The sequence below is a fragment of the Crinia signifera genome, chromosome 19 (assembly GCF_055691185.1).
Source record: "Crinia signifera chromosome 19, ASM5569118v1, whole genome shotgun sequence".
NCBI classification, from domain to species: Eukaryota; Metazoa; Chordata; class Amphibia; order Anura; family Myobatrachidae; genus Crinia; species Crinia signifera.
In genome coordinates, this window is record NC_139226.1 from 133,787,241 (window position 1) to 133,806,101 (window position 18,861).

General features: G+C 48.1%; 1 protein-coding gene across 3 annotated transcripts in view; it reads left to right on the top strand.

The window, feature by feature from the left end:
* MIB2 (MIB E3 ubiquitin protein ligase 2) overlaps window positions 1-18,620 on the top strand; it is a 111,226-nt gene extending 92,606 nt beyond the window's left edge. For all 3 annotated transcript variants that reach the window (XM_083163399.1, XM_083163398.1, XM_083163400.1), the window contains 6 exons: window positions 1,777-1,903; window positions 3,665-3,883; window positions 7,323-7,501; window positions 9,036-9,220; window positions 14,280-14,345; window positions 17,601-18,620. In XM_083163399.1, coding sequence (XP_083019525.1) covers window positions 1,777-1,903; window positions 3,665-3,883; window positions 7,323-7,501; window positions 9,036-9,220; window positions 14,280-14,345; window positions 17,601-17,842 — 1,018 coding nt within the window. In that variant the 3' untranslated portion in view covers window positions 17,843-18,620. The remainder of the gene's footprint in view (window positions 1-1,776; window positions 1,904-3,664; window positions 3,884-7,322; window positions 7,502-9,035; window positions 9,221-14,279; window positions 14,346-17,600) is intronic.
* The last annotated feature ends 241 nt before the right edge of the window (window positions 18,621-18,861 follow it).

Here is an 18,861-nt window from a genome sequence, read left to right on the forward strand (position 1 = left end):
CCCTGTCTTACTAGATAACTGACTGGTGTAGCGTAGGAAGGGCACGTTATGGACAGGAATATGACATTCGGAGAAAGACAGTTTGAGTCCGTAGAAAATAGCTGCACGGTATTGGCTAGTTAAGGACACATGAGGGTCTGATCATAGAGGTTTTCACGGCGGGACACGGTCATTGGGTCACCAGCAAGTTATTAGACAGTCATTAGGTTGACATGTGTCTAGGTCAACATGCAAGAAGGTCGACATGAGACTAGGTCAACCTGGGTTTGGTCGACAGGGTCATTAGGCCGACATGGGTCTAGGTCGACAGTCAAAAGGTCGACATGGGGTTTTTCACAGTTTTTTGAGCCGACAGGCGGTATTTCATGCCCTACCATCCACTAGGGCATTGCGGGAGAATAAAACAGTGTACCGAGTGCAGCGCACTTTAACCTTTGTCTATGTCGACATTCGGGTCAAAAATTCAGGTCAGTGAAAACCGCATGTCGACCTATTGACTGCCGACTTAACCCATGTCAACCTAATAGCCCTGTCGACCTTATGACCCTGTCAGTGTAACCCATGTCGACCTATACTCATGTCGACCTTCCTGCATGTCAACCTAGACACATGTCGACCTAATCACTGTCTAACAACTTGCTGGTGACCAACTGATCCAGACCCTTCACAGAATCCGTCTATTCATATAAGAGGTTACTGTGGAAATGTCCCAGCTCTGTGTCCGGATCGCTTGCCCATAGAATAGTGTGTGGGGGGGGGGGGGGGGGGGGGGTTATACTCCCCTCACCACATGTTGTATATATACCAGTTTTGGTGTATAATAAGGTAGGTGGCAGGAGGACAACCAATAAGCAGTGGGGAGCAACAATGACATCTGGTCAGCAGTGGGTAAAAGGAGGACAAGACAGAGTACAACACATAATTATCTGTATTGCTGACATAGTATTTGGGAAAATTTAAGTTTTTTCTTTTTTTCGAGTGATGAATCATTTAGAGCAGCGGTGGCCAAACCAGTCCTCCAGATTGACCAACGGACCACCTTTTACAAATTTCCTAGCCGGTGCACAGCTGTACTCAGGGCTGTTGCTGGGGGGCTCGGCGCCCCCCTGCAAACTATAAATTTGCACCCTCCCTTACAAAGAGACATGGGGTGCCGAAGATTGTATAATGACCGTAGTAGTAGTAGTAGTGCCTCTTATACACATAATGTGCCCAGTAGCTGCAGTGCCGTAACTAGACATTTTAGTGCCATGTGCAAGAAAAGGAATTGGTGCCCCCTCCCCCAAACACACATATACACTAAAAACATGGACAGTGTCACATAATAGTACCAATTCACATTACACCACGCAGTTGTGTCCATTATTCACATTACACCACAGAGTAGTGCCACTTAAACACATTATGCCAGGTAGAGATCCTTAGATCCACACTGGGGCCTTAAAAAGAGATAAATGCAAGGGTGATAAAGAGAGATAAACATCCAGCCAATCACCTGCCAACTGCATGTTACAGGCTGTGTTTGAAAAAAGTCAGTAAGGAGCTGATTGGCTGGACGTTTATCTCTCTATCACCCCTGCATTTATCTCTTGTTAAGTCTTAATACATCTGCCCCATTGTGCCAGTATCCACACCACCATTAGTTTGTTGGCATGCCAGGGAGTGGGTGACACTCACACAGAACCAAGCTCATATCATACATCTGCCAATAGGCAACACTCATGTATGTGTTTGTGTAACCAAACCGCTTTATGAGTTGTGTGATATTCTTTTCAGAGCTGTGAGAAAGATCCTGGAAAGGGCACGACAGCTTGTGGACTCCAAGAAAGAGGATGGTTTCACTGCCCTGCATCTAGCGACGCTCAACAACCACCAGGAGGTCGTGGACATCTTAATCAAAGAGGTACTTCATGGGTGTTGGAAGACACGTGTACTCTAAACACAGAGGAGGAATTTTACACAGTGCTGAGTGGGTGTTGTGCATGCCAACACAGTTCTGGACCTGCTGTGCACCTTGTGTAAATATGAGCCCATATTTCTGCCAGGATACACAGCTTTGTAGAGCAAAAAGTTACGCATCTGTAGAATTGGAAATGATAATCCTATGGTTCCCGCTGCGCCTGGAGCTGCTATTAAGGATTCTGGGGGGGATGCTCTAACATCCGCGCCCCCTTACCGCCGCCCATCGCCGGCTACCGCAAACATAATTATCGTATATGATCTAACATATGCGATAATTATCACAAAAGACAGCTCTTGCGTTAAGAGCTGTCTTTTGCATTGACCCGGCGATGAGCGGCGGGTCCCGGTGGCTCCCCCCTCCCTCTTTTACCCGGCATGGATGATGCTTCTGCAGGGGGAGCTGGCTCTCCTCCTCCCTGTACCCGGAAGAGGATTATAGTGCAGGGAGGAGGAGGTCACAGGTCCGGGCAGCACAGCTCTTTGCTGCCCGGACACAGGGGAGGGGGGGTCGGTACGGGGCGGTGGGCAGGGCCGGATTTCTCACTAGGCCCGTGAGGCACGGGCCTAGGGGCGGCGCCTATCACAGGGCGGCAGGCTGCCTATGACCGGGCTGAGCGGGCAGCAGCGAGTTACAAAACAGCCAATCAGGAGCGGGTTGCTACCACCCTATCAGAATTCGTGTTCCTCCCGGGCGGCAGGAAGTGTGATCAGCCAGCAGCACTGAATGTGGGGAGGTGAAGGGGGCGATCGCCCTCCCTCTAGAAGAAGCTCTGATTCCTGCTGGTTGGAAGACGGGTCCACCGGCGGGGAGAGCAGAGCGGCGGGGAGAGGAGAGCTGTGTGCAGCCCGGTAGTCCCGGTCTGCGGATCAGGCTGCAGGTGAGTGCGGGCTGGGCAGTGGCAGCGGCGGCTCTCTCCTCCCCTGCACTCCTACTGTAGCTGGCAAGCAGGGAGAGCAGCCGCAGACCATTTCCGGCGCTGAGAGGTGTCCCATCCCTGGCTGTAGCGCAAACAGGACTGCCGAGGTGGGGGGGGGGGGGGGCGGCTAATATGTTGTGCCTAGGGGCGGCCTGACCCCTAAATCCGGCCCTGGCAGTGGGTGTCGGTGCTGGGCGGCGGTGGGTCGTGGTAGAAGCCCATAGGCTTCTATGGGGCATCGCCAGATTTTTCTGGCGATGCCCCTGATCACGGTAAACCGGCGGGGGATGCTTAGAGCATCCCAAAATGCGGGAAAAACCCAAGATAACAGGGTTTTTAACCGCATTTTTCGTTTAGAGAATCTCCCCCACTGTCTAAAGTGAGAAGCCCTTTCTCACGTATAACAACAAATAAATATATTCTAGAAAGACTCCTTATCAGCGCTCACAACTATAACACAACAATGGCGATGTGCGGTCCCACAGTGCTTGCGCTAGATTGCAGGGCTTTGTCTTAGACAGCCCCGCCCAGCACAATCTCTCAGCACACAGCATTGCGGGGTGCATTGTGGGTGTAGTGCAATGTGTACTGAGTGGTCGCTCAGTAGAGTGAAGGTGTTGCCCCAACTGGACGTTATTCTGCAGAGATCTTCCAGCTTCCTGGTATAATTCATGCTGAGGTCCTGAGACTGGACAGAGGATGCTGATTACAGATGTGAGCCAATTCATTCTTTATTACCAAGTCATCTGATTTCGAATGACCCCCCTTGTGTCCCCTGGTCACAGGGCCGTTGTGATGTAAATCTCAGGAATAGCAGGAATCAGGTCCCCCTGCACCTTGCAGTGACACATGGGCACATTAACCTGGTGCAGGTCCTGGTGACAGAAGGGGCAGATGTGAATGCAGAAGATGAGGATGGGGACACCCCAATGCACATCGTTCTTGTACAGCAGCACCTCACATGCCTGGAGCCAGAAGGCAACGGCTCAGCTATGGTCAGCAAGGTAAGGGGACAACGCTACATGAGCCATCATAAGACGGGTTGGGATCATTTGGTCTACAGTCATTAGGTCGACACTATTAGGTTGACATAGGAAAAGGTCGACATGGGAAAGGTCGATACGGTTCTAGGTCGAAAGCTCATTAGTTCGACAGGTCATTAGAATGTCTAGGTCGACAGTCAAAAGGTCGACATGGGGTTTTTCACTGTTTTTTTACCTGAATGTCAACACAGTTGACATTGAAACAGTTTGAAGTGCACCGCATCCCCTTGCATGGCTCGCTGCACTCGGCACACTATTTTATTCTCCCACCACGCCCTAGTGGATGGTAGGGCATGAAATACCGCCTGTCGGCACATGTCAGCTCAAAAAACAGTGAAAAAACCCATGTCAACCTTTTGACTGTCGACCTAGACATTGTCGAACTTATGACCTGTCGAACTAACGACCTGTCGAACTAATGACCTTTCGACCTAGAACCGTGTCGACGTAGACACATGTCGACCTTTTTCCATGTCGACCGAATGGTGTCGACCTAATGACTGTCGACCATCATGCTGTAGACCAAATGACCGCATCCCCATGAAACAGAGCATTACGCACCAGCTGTGTTCTACCTACCTAATCATGGGGGGGGGAGATGTATGAAGCAATGAAAATAATGGAGAAGTAATTGGCAGAGAAGTTACCCATGGCAACCAATTAGATGCTAACTGTCATTTTATGCAATGCACTTGATAAAAGTCAAAGCTTATTGGCTGCCATGAGCAACTTCTCCACTGGCCCACCCTCTCGCTGCTTCATACATCTGCTCCATGTTTCTACAGATGTTTCCTTATACCTCTAGCCTTTATACGTTGCACTGCGAGTTTCCTGACCTGACCGACCAACTCTTCTAGCGTTGTGCATCTTATTTTACCAAAAACCTGTTTTACCAAAAACCTGTTTTAGTCGCTCCCCTGCAAAAGCAGGCATGTCGAAGCCTGTCGGGAGAGGCCGGCTGTTGTCACAAGACGTAAACCGCTCTGTTCTCAAAAATGTAGGGCCACGATTTTGCCCCCGTACGCCCCCCTGCGAATTACAGATGGGGTTGTTCGCACAGCGGAGGGGGGGGCGGCATTCATTCGCCCGGCGGCGCTAGATGGGTCACTATGCAGCGAGTCAACTAGAATCAGGCCCTGAGTCTACTGTGCATACGGAAATTATTCACAGCACTCTACGTTTTCCAGATTTTGTTATGTTACAGCCTGATTCCAAAATAGAATAAATCCATATTTTCTCTCAAAATTGCAATTTTTAGGTAAAATCAGGAGATTTTGCAACGTTTTACAAAAACTGCACATGTGATATGGTGTGAATTGCAGGAAATTTCACACGTTTGACCTTTTTGAAAAAAAATTGCATATTCAAAATCGCATCCAGATGTTGTCCCATAGAAAATATCAAAATCGGAAATATGTAATAGGGCGCGATTTTTTAAATCGCACCCTAAACACGACCAAAAAATCGCTAAATAAATAGACCAGGTCCAGCCTGGCGAGTTTGAGTGAAATCAGTGTATGGTTCTGTCAAGAAAAAGAGTGTTATAAAAAAAGGAGTGGGGTTCCCCCTCCCAAGCATAACCTGCCCTGGACTCATTGAGACGGTCCTGGTTCCCCAAATATGGTGATCCCCCCCGTATTTAACAAACCAGCACCATGCTCTTGGAGAGTCTATGGGGGACAAAGAGAGTAGGGGTCCCCAGTATTGTCATCCCACAGCCAGGGGTCACTTTTATACGAAATCCCCTGGCCGAGACATGACTACCGTGACTGAAATCTGGGGCTATCCCCGCCACCTGTGGCCGGAGGGCTGATATTTTTGGTATAAAAATAAGAAAAAATACATTGGTTTCCACAGTAGAAATATAAGTCCAGAAGGCCTCCCCCGCATGCTGGGACTTGGAGATAAACAAGTCCCAACATGTGGGGCATTAATGGGCCCGCTTAGACTGGTAGTTTTACTGTGAAAACAATGTAAAAAAAAAGAGAGACAGACACAGGAAAGAATAGCTTTAATGCACACACTAAAACACATACACACATACTTACCCTAGCCACGTTCCCCGACAGAGCGGTAACTCTGCCGGACGCTATTGCGGGAGTCTCTATGAAGTGACGTCTGCCCTTCACGCCAAATATTTGTCTCATCGGACCAAAGAATTTAGTTTCTCATGGTCTGAGTCCTTCAGGTGCATTTTGGCAAACTCCAGGCGGGCTGCCATGTGCTTTTTACTAAGGAGTGACTTCCGTCTGGCCCCTGTACCATACAGGCCTGATTGGTGGTTTGCTGGAGAGATGGTTGTCCTTCTGGAAGGTTTTCCCTCTTCATAGAGGAATGGTGTATCTCTGAGAGAGTGACCATCAGGATCTTGGTCTGTTCCCTGACTAGGGCCCTTCTACCCTGATTGCTCAGTTTAGACAGTCAGACAACTCTAGGAAGAGTCCCAGTGGTTCCAACCTCCTATCTACGGATGGTGGAGGCCATTGTGCTTCAAAGCAGCAGATATTTTTCTCAACCCTTCCCCAGATTTGTGCCTCGAGACGCGGTATTGGAAGGCTACAGACTTCAGACACTTCATGTTTGGTTTGTGCGTTGACATGCACTGTCACGTGTGGAACCTTATATAGACAGGGGTGTGACTTTCGTAATCATGTCCAGTCAACTGAATTTACCACAAGAGGACTCCAATTAAGCTGTAGGAACATCTGAAGGATGATCAGTGGAAACAGGATGCACCTGAGCTCAAATTTGAACTTCATGGCAAAGGCTGTGAATACACCCAGCGCTGACAGAGCCTCACGAGATCTGGCACGCAGAGAAGGGTTTGTTGCTGTGATCACATGAATTATTTGTATATGACTACATGTTAATGTTTACCTGCTCATTGCTGTTCACGATACAACCCAGCCGTGTGTTGATTGACAGATGGACGTTTTCATATTCTTTTCCCATATGTCAGGTAACATCATTGCCCTTTAGTGCAAACTACTCAAATTTGACATGTTGGAAGCTTGTGATGTCAGCAGCGTGTAGACACATAATAAGCAGGGGCTGTTCATAGTGCTTGGCTGAAGTCCTCACGTGGAAACTTTGAAGACATGGAAATTTGTCAGTAATACACATATTGCAGAATACACTGAAACAGCCACAATGCAGCTGCTCTCGGTGCATAGCAATAAAGAACAGTAATAATTATATACTGACAATACTGTAACTGTTTTGTCCTATAGAGGTTCCATACATTTTTCCACGGTCTCATGTTGCACTAACATGTTATGGTTGTCAGTGAAATATCCTGTACTCCTGTGAACATTGACGGGACAATCTGATGATTGGGAGTTGAAGGGTGAAAAGAACAAGGTGCAGAGGTCCTAATGATATGTTTATTTGTTTGTAATAGCTGCAAGCTACCGGCCTGCTTGGGAATATGGAACTGAATGTTGGGATGGCAATTGCCTGCTTTTTGGCACTGTCAGGCTCAGACATTAACTATGCCAATCACCGTGGAAAATCGCCTCTAGACCTGATAACGGATGGAAGGTTGGCTCATCTCGTGAAAAACTTCTCGCAGAAATTCAGGTAAGAACAAGTGACTCCAGGCCGGCCCTCATGTGGCGGTGAAAGGAACACAACATCTTCTGGTCACTGTTTCTGTATATTTAGAAGGAAGCAGTGTAAATTTGACAATGCCCCGGATTGTACAGTATGAAGTCATGTTATCAGACACAGTGACCAGCAGAAGGGAGGAGAGTAAATGTTCCCCATACACTGTGGCGAATTCTCCCCTCAAGTATTGCTCCCTTGAGCCGCCCGAGCGGCAGGATCGCATGCGTTATATCGCAGCCAAGCCGGCCCAGCTCAGAAGCAATCCAAGAGATTGCTTCTGCATCAGGGGCGACTCAGAGGGCTCGGTGCGATGCAATGCGATTGCTGCAATCACAAATTGCAGGTACATCGCCCAGTGTATGGGGGCCTTAAGACTAACTTGTAGCACTGTGTTTACAGATTCAAGTGCAGTCACTTCAAGTTGTTTTATTTGTGCAAAAAGAAAGAAAGAAGGGCTGCTCGACATGATAGAAGCTACCGTGTATGAGCACGCACACACATAACAAACACACATATATATATATATATATAATCAACGGCACTTGTAGGGATGGATTGTAAATTGAGCAAAGTGTATTATCACATCAAAGTGAAAACCCGATGTTTCGGAGTGCTACACCCCTTTCACTGTACACCCTGACAAAGGGGGTAACACCCCGAAACATTGGGTTTTTACTTTGATGTGATAATACACTTGATCTTTTTACAATCCATCCCTACAAGTGCAGCTGTCTGTTCTGTGTTACCTCTACATTCCTGCTATACGGACCCGGGGCCATTGTACCAGTTGGGAGGACTGCCGGATATATATATTACACAAATATATATATATATATATATATATATATATATATATATATATATATATATATAGATGATAGAAGACAAACAGCGGCACTCATAGGATTTTTCAAATTGTATTAAAAAACGTGACCATAAACCAACGTTTCGGGGACTAGCCCCTTTGTCAAGGTGTAGGTGACAAAGGGGCTAGTCCCCGAAACGTTTGTTTATGGTCAAGTTTTTTAATACAATTTGAAAAATCCTATGAGTGCCGCTGTTTGTCTTCTATCATCTACCACTACTTACCCGGATGGCACCAAGGTGATTGAACCATTTGAGTTGGAGTGCCGGGCCGCAATTGCATCTTTATATATATAGAGAGAGAGAGAGAGAGAGAGAGAGGATGGATGGATGGCACTCCACACAATAATCAGATGTAGCTGGCCGGGGTGCACACGCAGGGGGAGCATATAGGAGGAATATCGTGGCACACTCTCGGACTTATGAACAAAAAGGATCGACACTCTGGGTGTGATACCAACGTTTCGGGGTTTATTCCGTTTTCAAGGTAAAGAACAGCTACCAGTTGTATACGTCAGTGTATGTCATTATTCTGGGATAGAACATGCGGAGCCTGCTGTGATTCTACGGGCAACAACCTCTGATTACCATAACACGCCTAGGGCATTGTCTTATTAAATGTGTTCAACTCTCTTGATTTCAGGGAACAACAGGCTGAAACTGACCCATCCACTATTAGCTGTACCCTGCGCAGGGTACACACTACCCCGAATACAATGACCAACCTCAGTATGCCCAGTACTATCAGTCCTACAGAATGCCTTGTGTGCTCGGAGCTGGCAGTGCTCATCAACTTTTTCCCATGTCAGCACAGCATAGTATGTGAAGGTAAGAGGATGCTTCACCGTCACCCTAACATGCGGCTGCATTGAAGAATAACCAACTAAGTGCCCAAATAAATTGTATTTTGTGACATGAAGCACCTGTCATAGGGAAGAGAATATATTCAGAGTCTTAAGAGCAAAGTGACAGTGCCCGAGTGGGTTTCAAAACTTGGCTTTCACTAACAGTGTTCTAGGGAAATTTACTAAGATCATCCTTCTTCGCCGATATGCAATTTGATTGGTTACGAACGGGTCAGGGGGGGGGGGGGGGGGGGTTTCGACCCGTGAATTCAGCAAATTTACAAAGCTGCTGAGTTCTCAGAATTCGGATTTTCCAATGGTGAAGTGATTCATATTTGGCTTCTGAGTTTACTATCAGCCAAACATGACCGAACGTGAAGCATCGCACGGAGCCTCCAGCTAACTCATATGCAAAAGAAATGTAAATGTCTTATATACAGTATGTGGGCCTGTAAGGTTTAGCAAATGCTTTCCAATTACTTGTTCCATGGAATTTCATAGGACATTATGGCTTTAAGCTCACCTTTTACTGTAGCCTGAGGAGAAACAAGAGTGGACAAGTGCACTTTTAAACATAGTACGGAGAAAGGGGGGCGAGGGGGGATTGTTATCTGTCACTCTTAAGGGTGAGAAGTTCAACACCTTATGTAAATTTGGCTCATGAGAGTTGGGTCGCCCCTTACTACTATTTGTAATCTGGGCCAACGAATAAACATGACCAGTGTTTCGCCAATGGCTAGCCAACACCTTTTACTCATCTTGCAATGAGCTTTGCACAGAGTAGGCTGACAAATATTCAAGGTCATTATTAATGTTTTCTTTATATTTAAATTTATAACTAACATTTATACATACTGTAATATAACCAAGTTACTATGTTTTCGCTAGTCCTACACACATAGGACGAATAATGCCCTGTACATACGGTTCGATGGGAACTATTTTCGGGTTCGATTTCGGTTCGATCCAGATGCTCGGCCCTGCGGCATCCAAATCGAATCGAAAAATAGACTGTGTAGGCAAGACTATATAGTCCAAATCTAATGTGTTTGTCTTGCCGTGCGTTTTGATCCCGATCGAATTGGGATTGAATAGCAAGGCAGTTGCACCCCATAAGTTGATCAGTAACTTTTAGTGCAGTGGTTCCAAAACTTTTTTTGAATCTCAGCATCCTGGATTATCAACATTTATTTCACAGCACCCCAATAAATCATACGGGGGGGAGAGACAGGATTCACTTCTGTTAATCCAAATCGTTAATGATTGACAACTACCACCACTGGTTTTACCTATTGCAATGACCATAAATGATTTGCTTTGGCCCTGAACCACCAACCCGAGGCACCCCTGCAAATGTCCTGGGGCGCATCAGGGTGCCATGGCACACAGTTTGGGAATCATGGCGTCCCAATCTTAACATAACTAAGTCATTTATTTATTAACAGTTAGTTATATACAGATGGAGGCGCTGTCATCAGAGTGGCTCCTGATGGTAGAACCCATGACCTCAGTGCTGGGAGGCAGTAATGCTAACCATTACATCATCCGTACTGCCCCGTATATATAACACATGGTGGGGATAGAACCCATGACCTCAGTGCTGTGAGGCAGTAATGCTAACCATTACATCATCCGTACTGTAATGCTAACCATTACACCATCCGTACTTCCCCGTATATATAACACATGGTGGGTATAGTACCCATGACCTCAGCGCTGTGAGGCAGTAATGTAACCATTACATCATCCGTACTGCCCCGTATATATAACACATGGTGGGGATAGAACCCATGACCTCAGTGCTGGGAGGCAGTAATGCTAACCATTACATCATCCGTACTGCCCCGTATATATAACACATGGTGGGGATAGAACCCATGACCTCAGCGCTGTGAGGCAGTAATGGAACCATTACACCATCCGTACTGCCCCGTATATATAACACATGGTGGGGATAGAACCCATGACCTCAGCGCTGTGAGGCAGTAATGGAACCATTACACCATCCGTACTGCCCCGTATATATAACACATGGTGGGAATAGAACCCATGACCTCAGCGCTGTGAGGCTGTAATGCTATAACCATTACACCATCCGTACTGCCCCTTATATATAACACATGGTGGGGATAGAACCCATGACCTCAGTGCTGTGAGGCAGTAATGCTAACCATTACACCGTCCGTACTGCCCCGTATATATAACACATGGTGGGGATAGAACCCATGACCTCAGCGCTGTGAGTCAGTAATGCTAACCATTACACCATCCGTACTGCCCCGTATATATAACACATGGTGGGAATAGAACCCATGACCTCAGCGCTGTGAGGCAGTAATGCTAACCATTACACCATCCGTACTGCCCCGTATATATAACACATGGTGGGGATAGAACCCATGACCTCAGCGCTGTGAGGCAGTAATACTAACCATTACACCATCCGTACTGCCCCGTATATATAACACATGGTGGGGATAGAACCCATGACCTCAGTGCTGTGAGGCAGTAATGTAACCATTACACCATCCGTACTGCCCCGTATATATAACACATGGTGGGAATAGAACCCATGACCTCAGTGCTGTGAGGCAGTAATGCTAACCATTACACCATCCGTACTGCCCCGTATATATATAACACACTAGGTGATTCATCGCGCCCTACGGGCGCTCTTCACACCGGCGTAAGGGGCTACGCCCCTTAATTTGTGAACATTTGTATTGTGAGAAATATGGTTAGAATTGTATGAAAGATGCCCTGTATTGCAGCTTCTGGCAGTGGGTGAGGGTCCAGCGTGGCAGCACAGGAGTACCGGACGGTGGCCCTGAGTCAGTGTCTCCTCCTACTGGGTGGGAGTTAGGGTGCATGAGAGCAGGAGGCTGGGATATGAGGCATGATAGGGGTATGTGGGCAACACAGCGTCAGCGATTACCCAGTGGTGGAAGTTACGGTTCAGGAGAGCAGGAAGCTGGGTAGTGATAGGGGTGTGTGGGCATACGGGGGACTAAAGAGGGTGGTGGACACTGTGCAGCTTCTGCCAGTGGGTGAGGGTCCAGCGTGGCAGCACAGAAATACAGGAGTCAGTGTCTCCTCCGACTGGGTGGGAGTTAGGGTGCATGAGAGCAGGAGGCTGGGCGGTAAAGCATGATAGGGGAATGTGGGCAACACAGGGTGAGCGGGTCTCCACTGGCGGAAGTTACGGGGCAGGAGAACAGGAGGCAGGGCAGTGTCCTCCCACATTGATGGCAAAAGTATTCAACATCGGCCATAAACCATCGATTATTTGAAAATCATTGATGGTCGATGGGCATCCCTAGAACTATAGGAGGGTGGGGGACAGTATGCAGCTCCCGGCAGTGGGTGAGCGTCTCCTCCCACTGGGAGGGAGTGAGCGTGCATGAGAGCAGGAGGCTGTATAATAGTGGTATGTGGGCAAGACATTGATAAAAGTTGTGGCGCTGGTGCAGAGGGCAGTGGGGAAACCTGCAGTGCGGCAGCCAGGGCCGGATTTCCCACCTAGGGGCGGTACCTGCTTGTGGTGGTACAGGATCCCCCATTGTCACGGGGGTACGTGAAATGCGGGAGCGGGGGCCGCGGTGGTCCGCTGGGGGGTGGAATTGCCGGAAGGGGGTCTGCAAATTGCGGGAGGGGGGGTGGTGTGTGGGGATCCGCGGTTAGCGGGAGGGGGCGGGGGTCCGCAAATCGTGGGCAGGGGCGCGGGGGGGCTTGAATCGTGGGAAGGGGGGTCCGCAAATTGCGGGAGGGGGGTTGTCGGGGTTAGTGAATTGCGGGAGGGGGGGTTGCGGAGGTCCGTGAATTGCGGGAGGGGCGCGTGGGGTGCCGTGAGTCAAGGGGGGGTGGTGCGGGGGTCCGTGAATCACGGGAGGGGTCATGAATCGCAGGAGGGGGGGGTCGTGGGGGGGCTGCGAATCGCAGGAGGGGGGGTGTGGGGGGTTGCCGTGAATTGCATGAGGGGGGCGTGAATCAAGGGAGGGTGGGCGCAGGGGGGTGGTGCGGGGGTCCGTGAATCGCGGGAGGGGGCACTATTTTATTCTCCCACCACGCCCTATTGGATAGTAGGGCATGAAATACCGCCTGTCGGCTCAATAAACAGTGAAAAAACCCATGTCGACCTTTTGACTGTCGACATAGACACTGTCGACCTAATGGCAGTGTCGACCTAAAAACATGTCGACCTAATGAGCTGTCGACCTAATGAGCTGTCGACCTAATGAGCTGTCGATATAATGAGCTGTCGACATAATGACATGTCGACCTAAAACCATGTCGACCTATTGAGCTGTCGAACTAATGGTGTCGATGTAATGGCTGTCGATGTAAGTGCTGTCTAACAATAGTCCGGATACCGGGGGGGTCGCGGGGGTCCCGCGAATCGCGGGAGGGGGGTCGCGGGGGTCCCGCAAATCGCGGGAGCGGGGGTCGCGGGGGTCCCGCAAATCGCGGGAGGGGGGGTCGCGGGGGTCCCGCGAATCGCGGGAGGGGGGGTCGCGGGGGTCCCGCGAATCGCGGGAGGGGGGTCGCGGGGGTCCCGCGGTTCGCGGGAGGGGGGGCGCGGGGGTCCCGCGATTCGCGGGAGGGGGGGTCGCGGGGGGTCCCGCGAATCGAGGGAGGGGGGGTCGCGGGGGGGTCCCGCAAATCGCGGGAGGGGGGGGGTCGCGGGGGGTCCCGCGAATCGCGGGAGGGGGGTCGCGGGGGTACTGGCAGAGGGTAGGGATGTGCAGGAGTAATGGTGAATGGTGGCTGTGGAGTAATGATGGATGGTGGGCGTGTACTGTAGCCCTGGCTGGGCGGGGGGAGGTGATGTCAAGGGGGTGGAACGTTAGACACATGAAAGTGAAACTGTTCTACACAGGAACGTTCTCCACAGGGGTTGAGTGACAGATCTGGCTAAATATATAAGAGATGGTGGGGATAGAACCCATGACCTCAGCGCTGTGAGGCTGTAATGTTACTAACCATCAGTAGGTGTTCAATGATGTGTATACCTAATCAAATTGTGTTTTTTGTTGTTGTCCCAGAATGCTCCAGGAGAATGAAGAAATGTATAAAGTGTCAAGTGTCAATCACCAAAAAGATTAGACAAGGTGAGCAGACAAAGGTCCTGTGGTATCCTGTAATCTACTTCAGAGGCCTTTAAAGCCAATGAGAAAACAACATACAGTAGTGCAGCACTGTGTATATAGCGAGACACAAACTACACTGCTTTACTTATAGTCACAAACGTAAAAAAAGGAACATTAGCACTATCCAAATGGAATTCTCTATAAATCCAGATCAGCGCTTCATACATGTATTGATCTGTATATTGTGTGATGATTGCCTCTCTTCTTTTTATAAGGAGTAAAAAGAGATTGCATTACATTCTAGTACTACTAAACATGGAGGGCTTACACAGAGGGGCAGTGTCCTCTATGGGTAGGGGGTACTTATATTATGTATGCTATGTACATCCATGCAGTAAGCTCAGCAATGACACACGCACTTAGGCAGTGTTCCCAGCAACCCAGTGATGGCAAGCAGTTTGAACACTGCGGCATTTAGAGGACGTGCCGTTATTGTGCCAGGAACAGCCAATGAGTGTAGTGTAAATGCCACGTATTCTGCTAACCCCAGGATGGTTAGGTAAAGGGCAGGGTTGTGTTAGGAACCCAATGAGGAGGAAACCAATATCAACATAACATTTGTGTCAAAATGTCAATGTTGACATTGTAACTATATATGTGTATATACCTGTACAGCTGCATTCTTCCAAAATGCCACACTGTACATTTAGTCATTGTGTCTATGTATTTATCCCATCGCATCCAGTGCATTTAATAGCTGTACCAGTTTATGTTCTAAATCAGGGGTTGCCGAACTGGTCCTCGAGATCTACCAACGGTCCACATTTCCCAGATCACCAAGCTGCTGCACAGCTGTAGTCATTACTAACTGTCACATTTCCCAGATCACCTAGCTGCTGCACGGGTGTAGTCATTAGTAACTGTCACATTTTCCAGATCACCTAGCTGCTGCACAGGTGTAGTCATTACTAACTGTCACATTCCCCAGATCACCTAGCTGGTGCACAGCTGTAGTCATCACTAACTGTCACATTCCCCAGATCACCTAGCTGCTGCACAGGTGTAGTCATTACTAACTGTCACATTCCCCAGATCACCTAGCTGCTGCACAGGTGTAGTCATTACTAACTGTCACATTCCCCAGATCACCTAGCTGCTGCACAGGTGTATTAATTACTAACTGTCACATTCCCCAGATCACCTAGCTGGTGCACAGCTGTAGTCATTACTAACTGTCACATTTCCCAGATCACCTAGCTGGTGCACAGGTGTAGACATTACTAACTGTCACATTCCCCAGATCACCTAGCTGCTGCACAGCTGTAGTCATTTCTAACTGTCACATTCCCCAGATCACCTAGCTAGTGCACACGTGTAGTCATTACTAACTGTCACATTCCCCAGATCACCTAGCTGGTGCACAGCTGTAGTCATTACTAACTGTCACATTCCCCAGATCACCTAGCTGGTGCACAGCTGTAGTCATTACTAACTGTCACATTTCCCAGATCACCTAGCTGGTGCACAGGTGTAGTCATTACTAACTGTCACATTCCCCAGATTACCTAGCTGCTGCACAGCTGTAGTCATTACTAACTGTCACATTCCCCATACCACCTAGCTGCTGCACAGCTGTAGTCATTACTAACTGTCACATTTTCAAACCTGCTGCATTCATTCCTACTATAGATCCACAGGTTGCATGACACACATGAACTATTGGTAGATCTTGAGGACCGTTTTGGCCACCCCTGTTCTAAATGATATTATGGATCAGGTAAAAGTATTACAATGGCAGCAAATGTTACTGGAGATCCTTGTCCTCCAAGTCAGAAGTTTGCATACAGTGGGAAAGAAAAGGCCAAAGGCTATATACTGTACATTAAAAGACAATTAAAAAAACTTCCCAAGTTACTTACCTGGGGTGCGCACAGCCAGCACTGCACCTATCATTCCCGCTCATCAAACCACCAGCTACCCTTAATATTTTATAACCAGTGCCGCTTGTATGACTTAAGTGGGTTCTGTTACTGGAACAAAGGCTTTCTCTGACAAATAGAAATTGTCTTGTCATTTGCTTGGCAGGCTCAGACTGTGGGCTTAGTTATTAATCAGATATGCAGGGAAATAGCTGCATGGAAAAGGCGGAACTACCATTGGTGCAGTGCATTGGGGGTCCTGAGAACTAAGGGGCCCACCGCTGTCCCTATCACCCACTGGTTTTCCCTGTCACACTCTGCCTCCCCCCCTACTTCTCCCTGTCACACACTGTTATGTTGCATATTGTGCACTTGGGTTGGGGTGGAGACACAAATTATAATTTTGCACCTGGAGTCAACACCCACAAGTTCCGCCACTGCTTATTCTAACTTATACAGTAATCAATCTAGAGGCCCCCATACACTAGTGAGATTTTGTCCGATTTATCGTGCTGATAAATTGGACCAAATCTCATGTTTTGACATCCCGTCCAACCTGATGCGTGGTCCGGTACGCATCGGATCGGAGTCAGACGGGCTGCACATAAGATAAGATATGTGCAGCCCGGAGGCGGGCGGGGGTTGCTGGGAGCCGGCAAGGGGGGGGGGGGGTGATGAAGAGTGGCGGACGGAGGACTCACAGAAGCGGTGAACGGATGCTGGCAGGGGGAGCCGGATTGCTGCCAGTGTCCAGCCGGGAGCAGGGAGATGATCTACAGAAAAAAAAACATACAAATGAATGGGAGGCTGCTGATTGGATGAGATCAGCCAATCAGTGGCCTCCCATTCATTTGTATGTTTTTATTTTCTGTAGCTCATCTCCCAGCTCCCCTGCCTAGCTCTCTGAGAACACCACCGTCCAGCTCCCCCCGCTAGTGTCCGCTCACCGCTTCTGTGAGTCCCCCCTGCCGGATCCCAACGTCCCCCTCGCCTGGCTCCACTCCGACGTGTTTATCACATGTAAAAATCGTGTCAGTGCCCTCCCGGGGAGCTGCTGTGGAAATTGGGTCTGACTTAATATATGGGTACCTTAAGAGGTTCTGCCCTTTTGTATGACATTGCTTATTTTGAAAAGTATTACGTTCTTGGTATTTATTTCAAAATGAGCTCTATACCTTGCAGGCAGCCATTCTCCGGCCTACACCCATAGTCGCTAAAATATGAGCGGCACCAATGAGGACATGTCCCTTTCTCAAATGATGTCGCTGGGTTCAGTAACGAAGTTGCATTTTCATAAATATTGTTGTGGAGATGCTTTTAAACATGCCAATACTGTTCTATTACTTTTCCTGTATAGATCACACAGAAGTTGATGGAGTGTCCACCTTAGAAGTATCAGATCAGCGCAAGGTAATGGAAGAGCTTCAGAACCGATATCGTCAGATGGAGGAACGGATGACCTGCCCCATCTGCATCGACAGTCACATCAAGCTGGTGTTTCAGTGCGGGCATGGGTCCTGCACAGAATGTAGCACATCCCTGACTACTTGCCCCATCTGCAGGCAGGCTATCCGAGAGAGGATACAAATATTTGTCTGACTTGGCGTCAGCGCTGTGTGGCTGGAGTGACAGGCATTGCCGTACACCACAAATCATGCCTGAGCTAAGCACGGTTGTGTAGAACCTCTCCAAGGCGTTCCGAGAGAGAGAGCGAGGAGCGACTCTGCTTACAAAGAAGTGTGGCTGCTGTGTGTTTTTCAAAAACAATATGTATAGCTATACACACTGGAAGGGCTAATCTATAACGCAGTCTTCCTGAGAAATTCTGTTTTTCAGAAGGACGGATGAGGCCAGTCCCGATCAAGCCTCATTCAAACCCGTCATCACTGTCCAATGGCTTCTCTGTAGGGTTTCTCAATACTATTTTTGGTTTCCGTGAAAAGTAACATAAATCCCAGCCTTCCAACACAAAGATACTATTTATTTTTTGTTCTACATATTCATGAAATATAACAAAGCAATACATTAGGTCGGTTGCACATGGCTGTCCAAGTATGTGTAACGTTATGGCATTCTACTACAGAATAAGCAAATAAGTTCATTTCTGAATCGTTGGAATATTTAAGTTTACATAGAACCACAGGCTCTGGCTAAAAGTGGGCAAACATTGGAGATTTTTAGGAGTCATGCTGCTAGACTAACTAGGAGAAGCCTTCATACAAGAAGAAAGAGGTTGTTTAGGATTTCTTCATAAATGCCACATCTTGAACTGTCAGGTGACTGAGTGGGTTAGCAAATCGAAGTTTGTTCATTTTTATCTGTGTACAATGTATGAAATGTGTATATTACTGAAATAAAAGCAGGCTTGTTAATATTAGGAACTTTGGACCATTTTGTTTCTCATTAAAGGTGGACATACAGCACAAAACTGGACAAACGAATAATACTGTTGGTATGGTATACCCCTTGTCGCCACTGAAAACAACTTATGGGGTTATTCAATTGGTTCAGATTTTTCAACTAGATGAAAGATTTGTCACTTTTCACCATTTTGGATTCGCCCTGTTCAATTAAAGTGCTGAATTTTCACCCAGACAAAAAAATTGGCACTGGTGAAA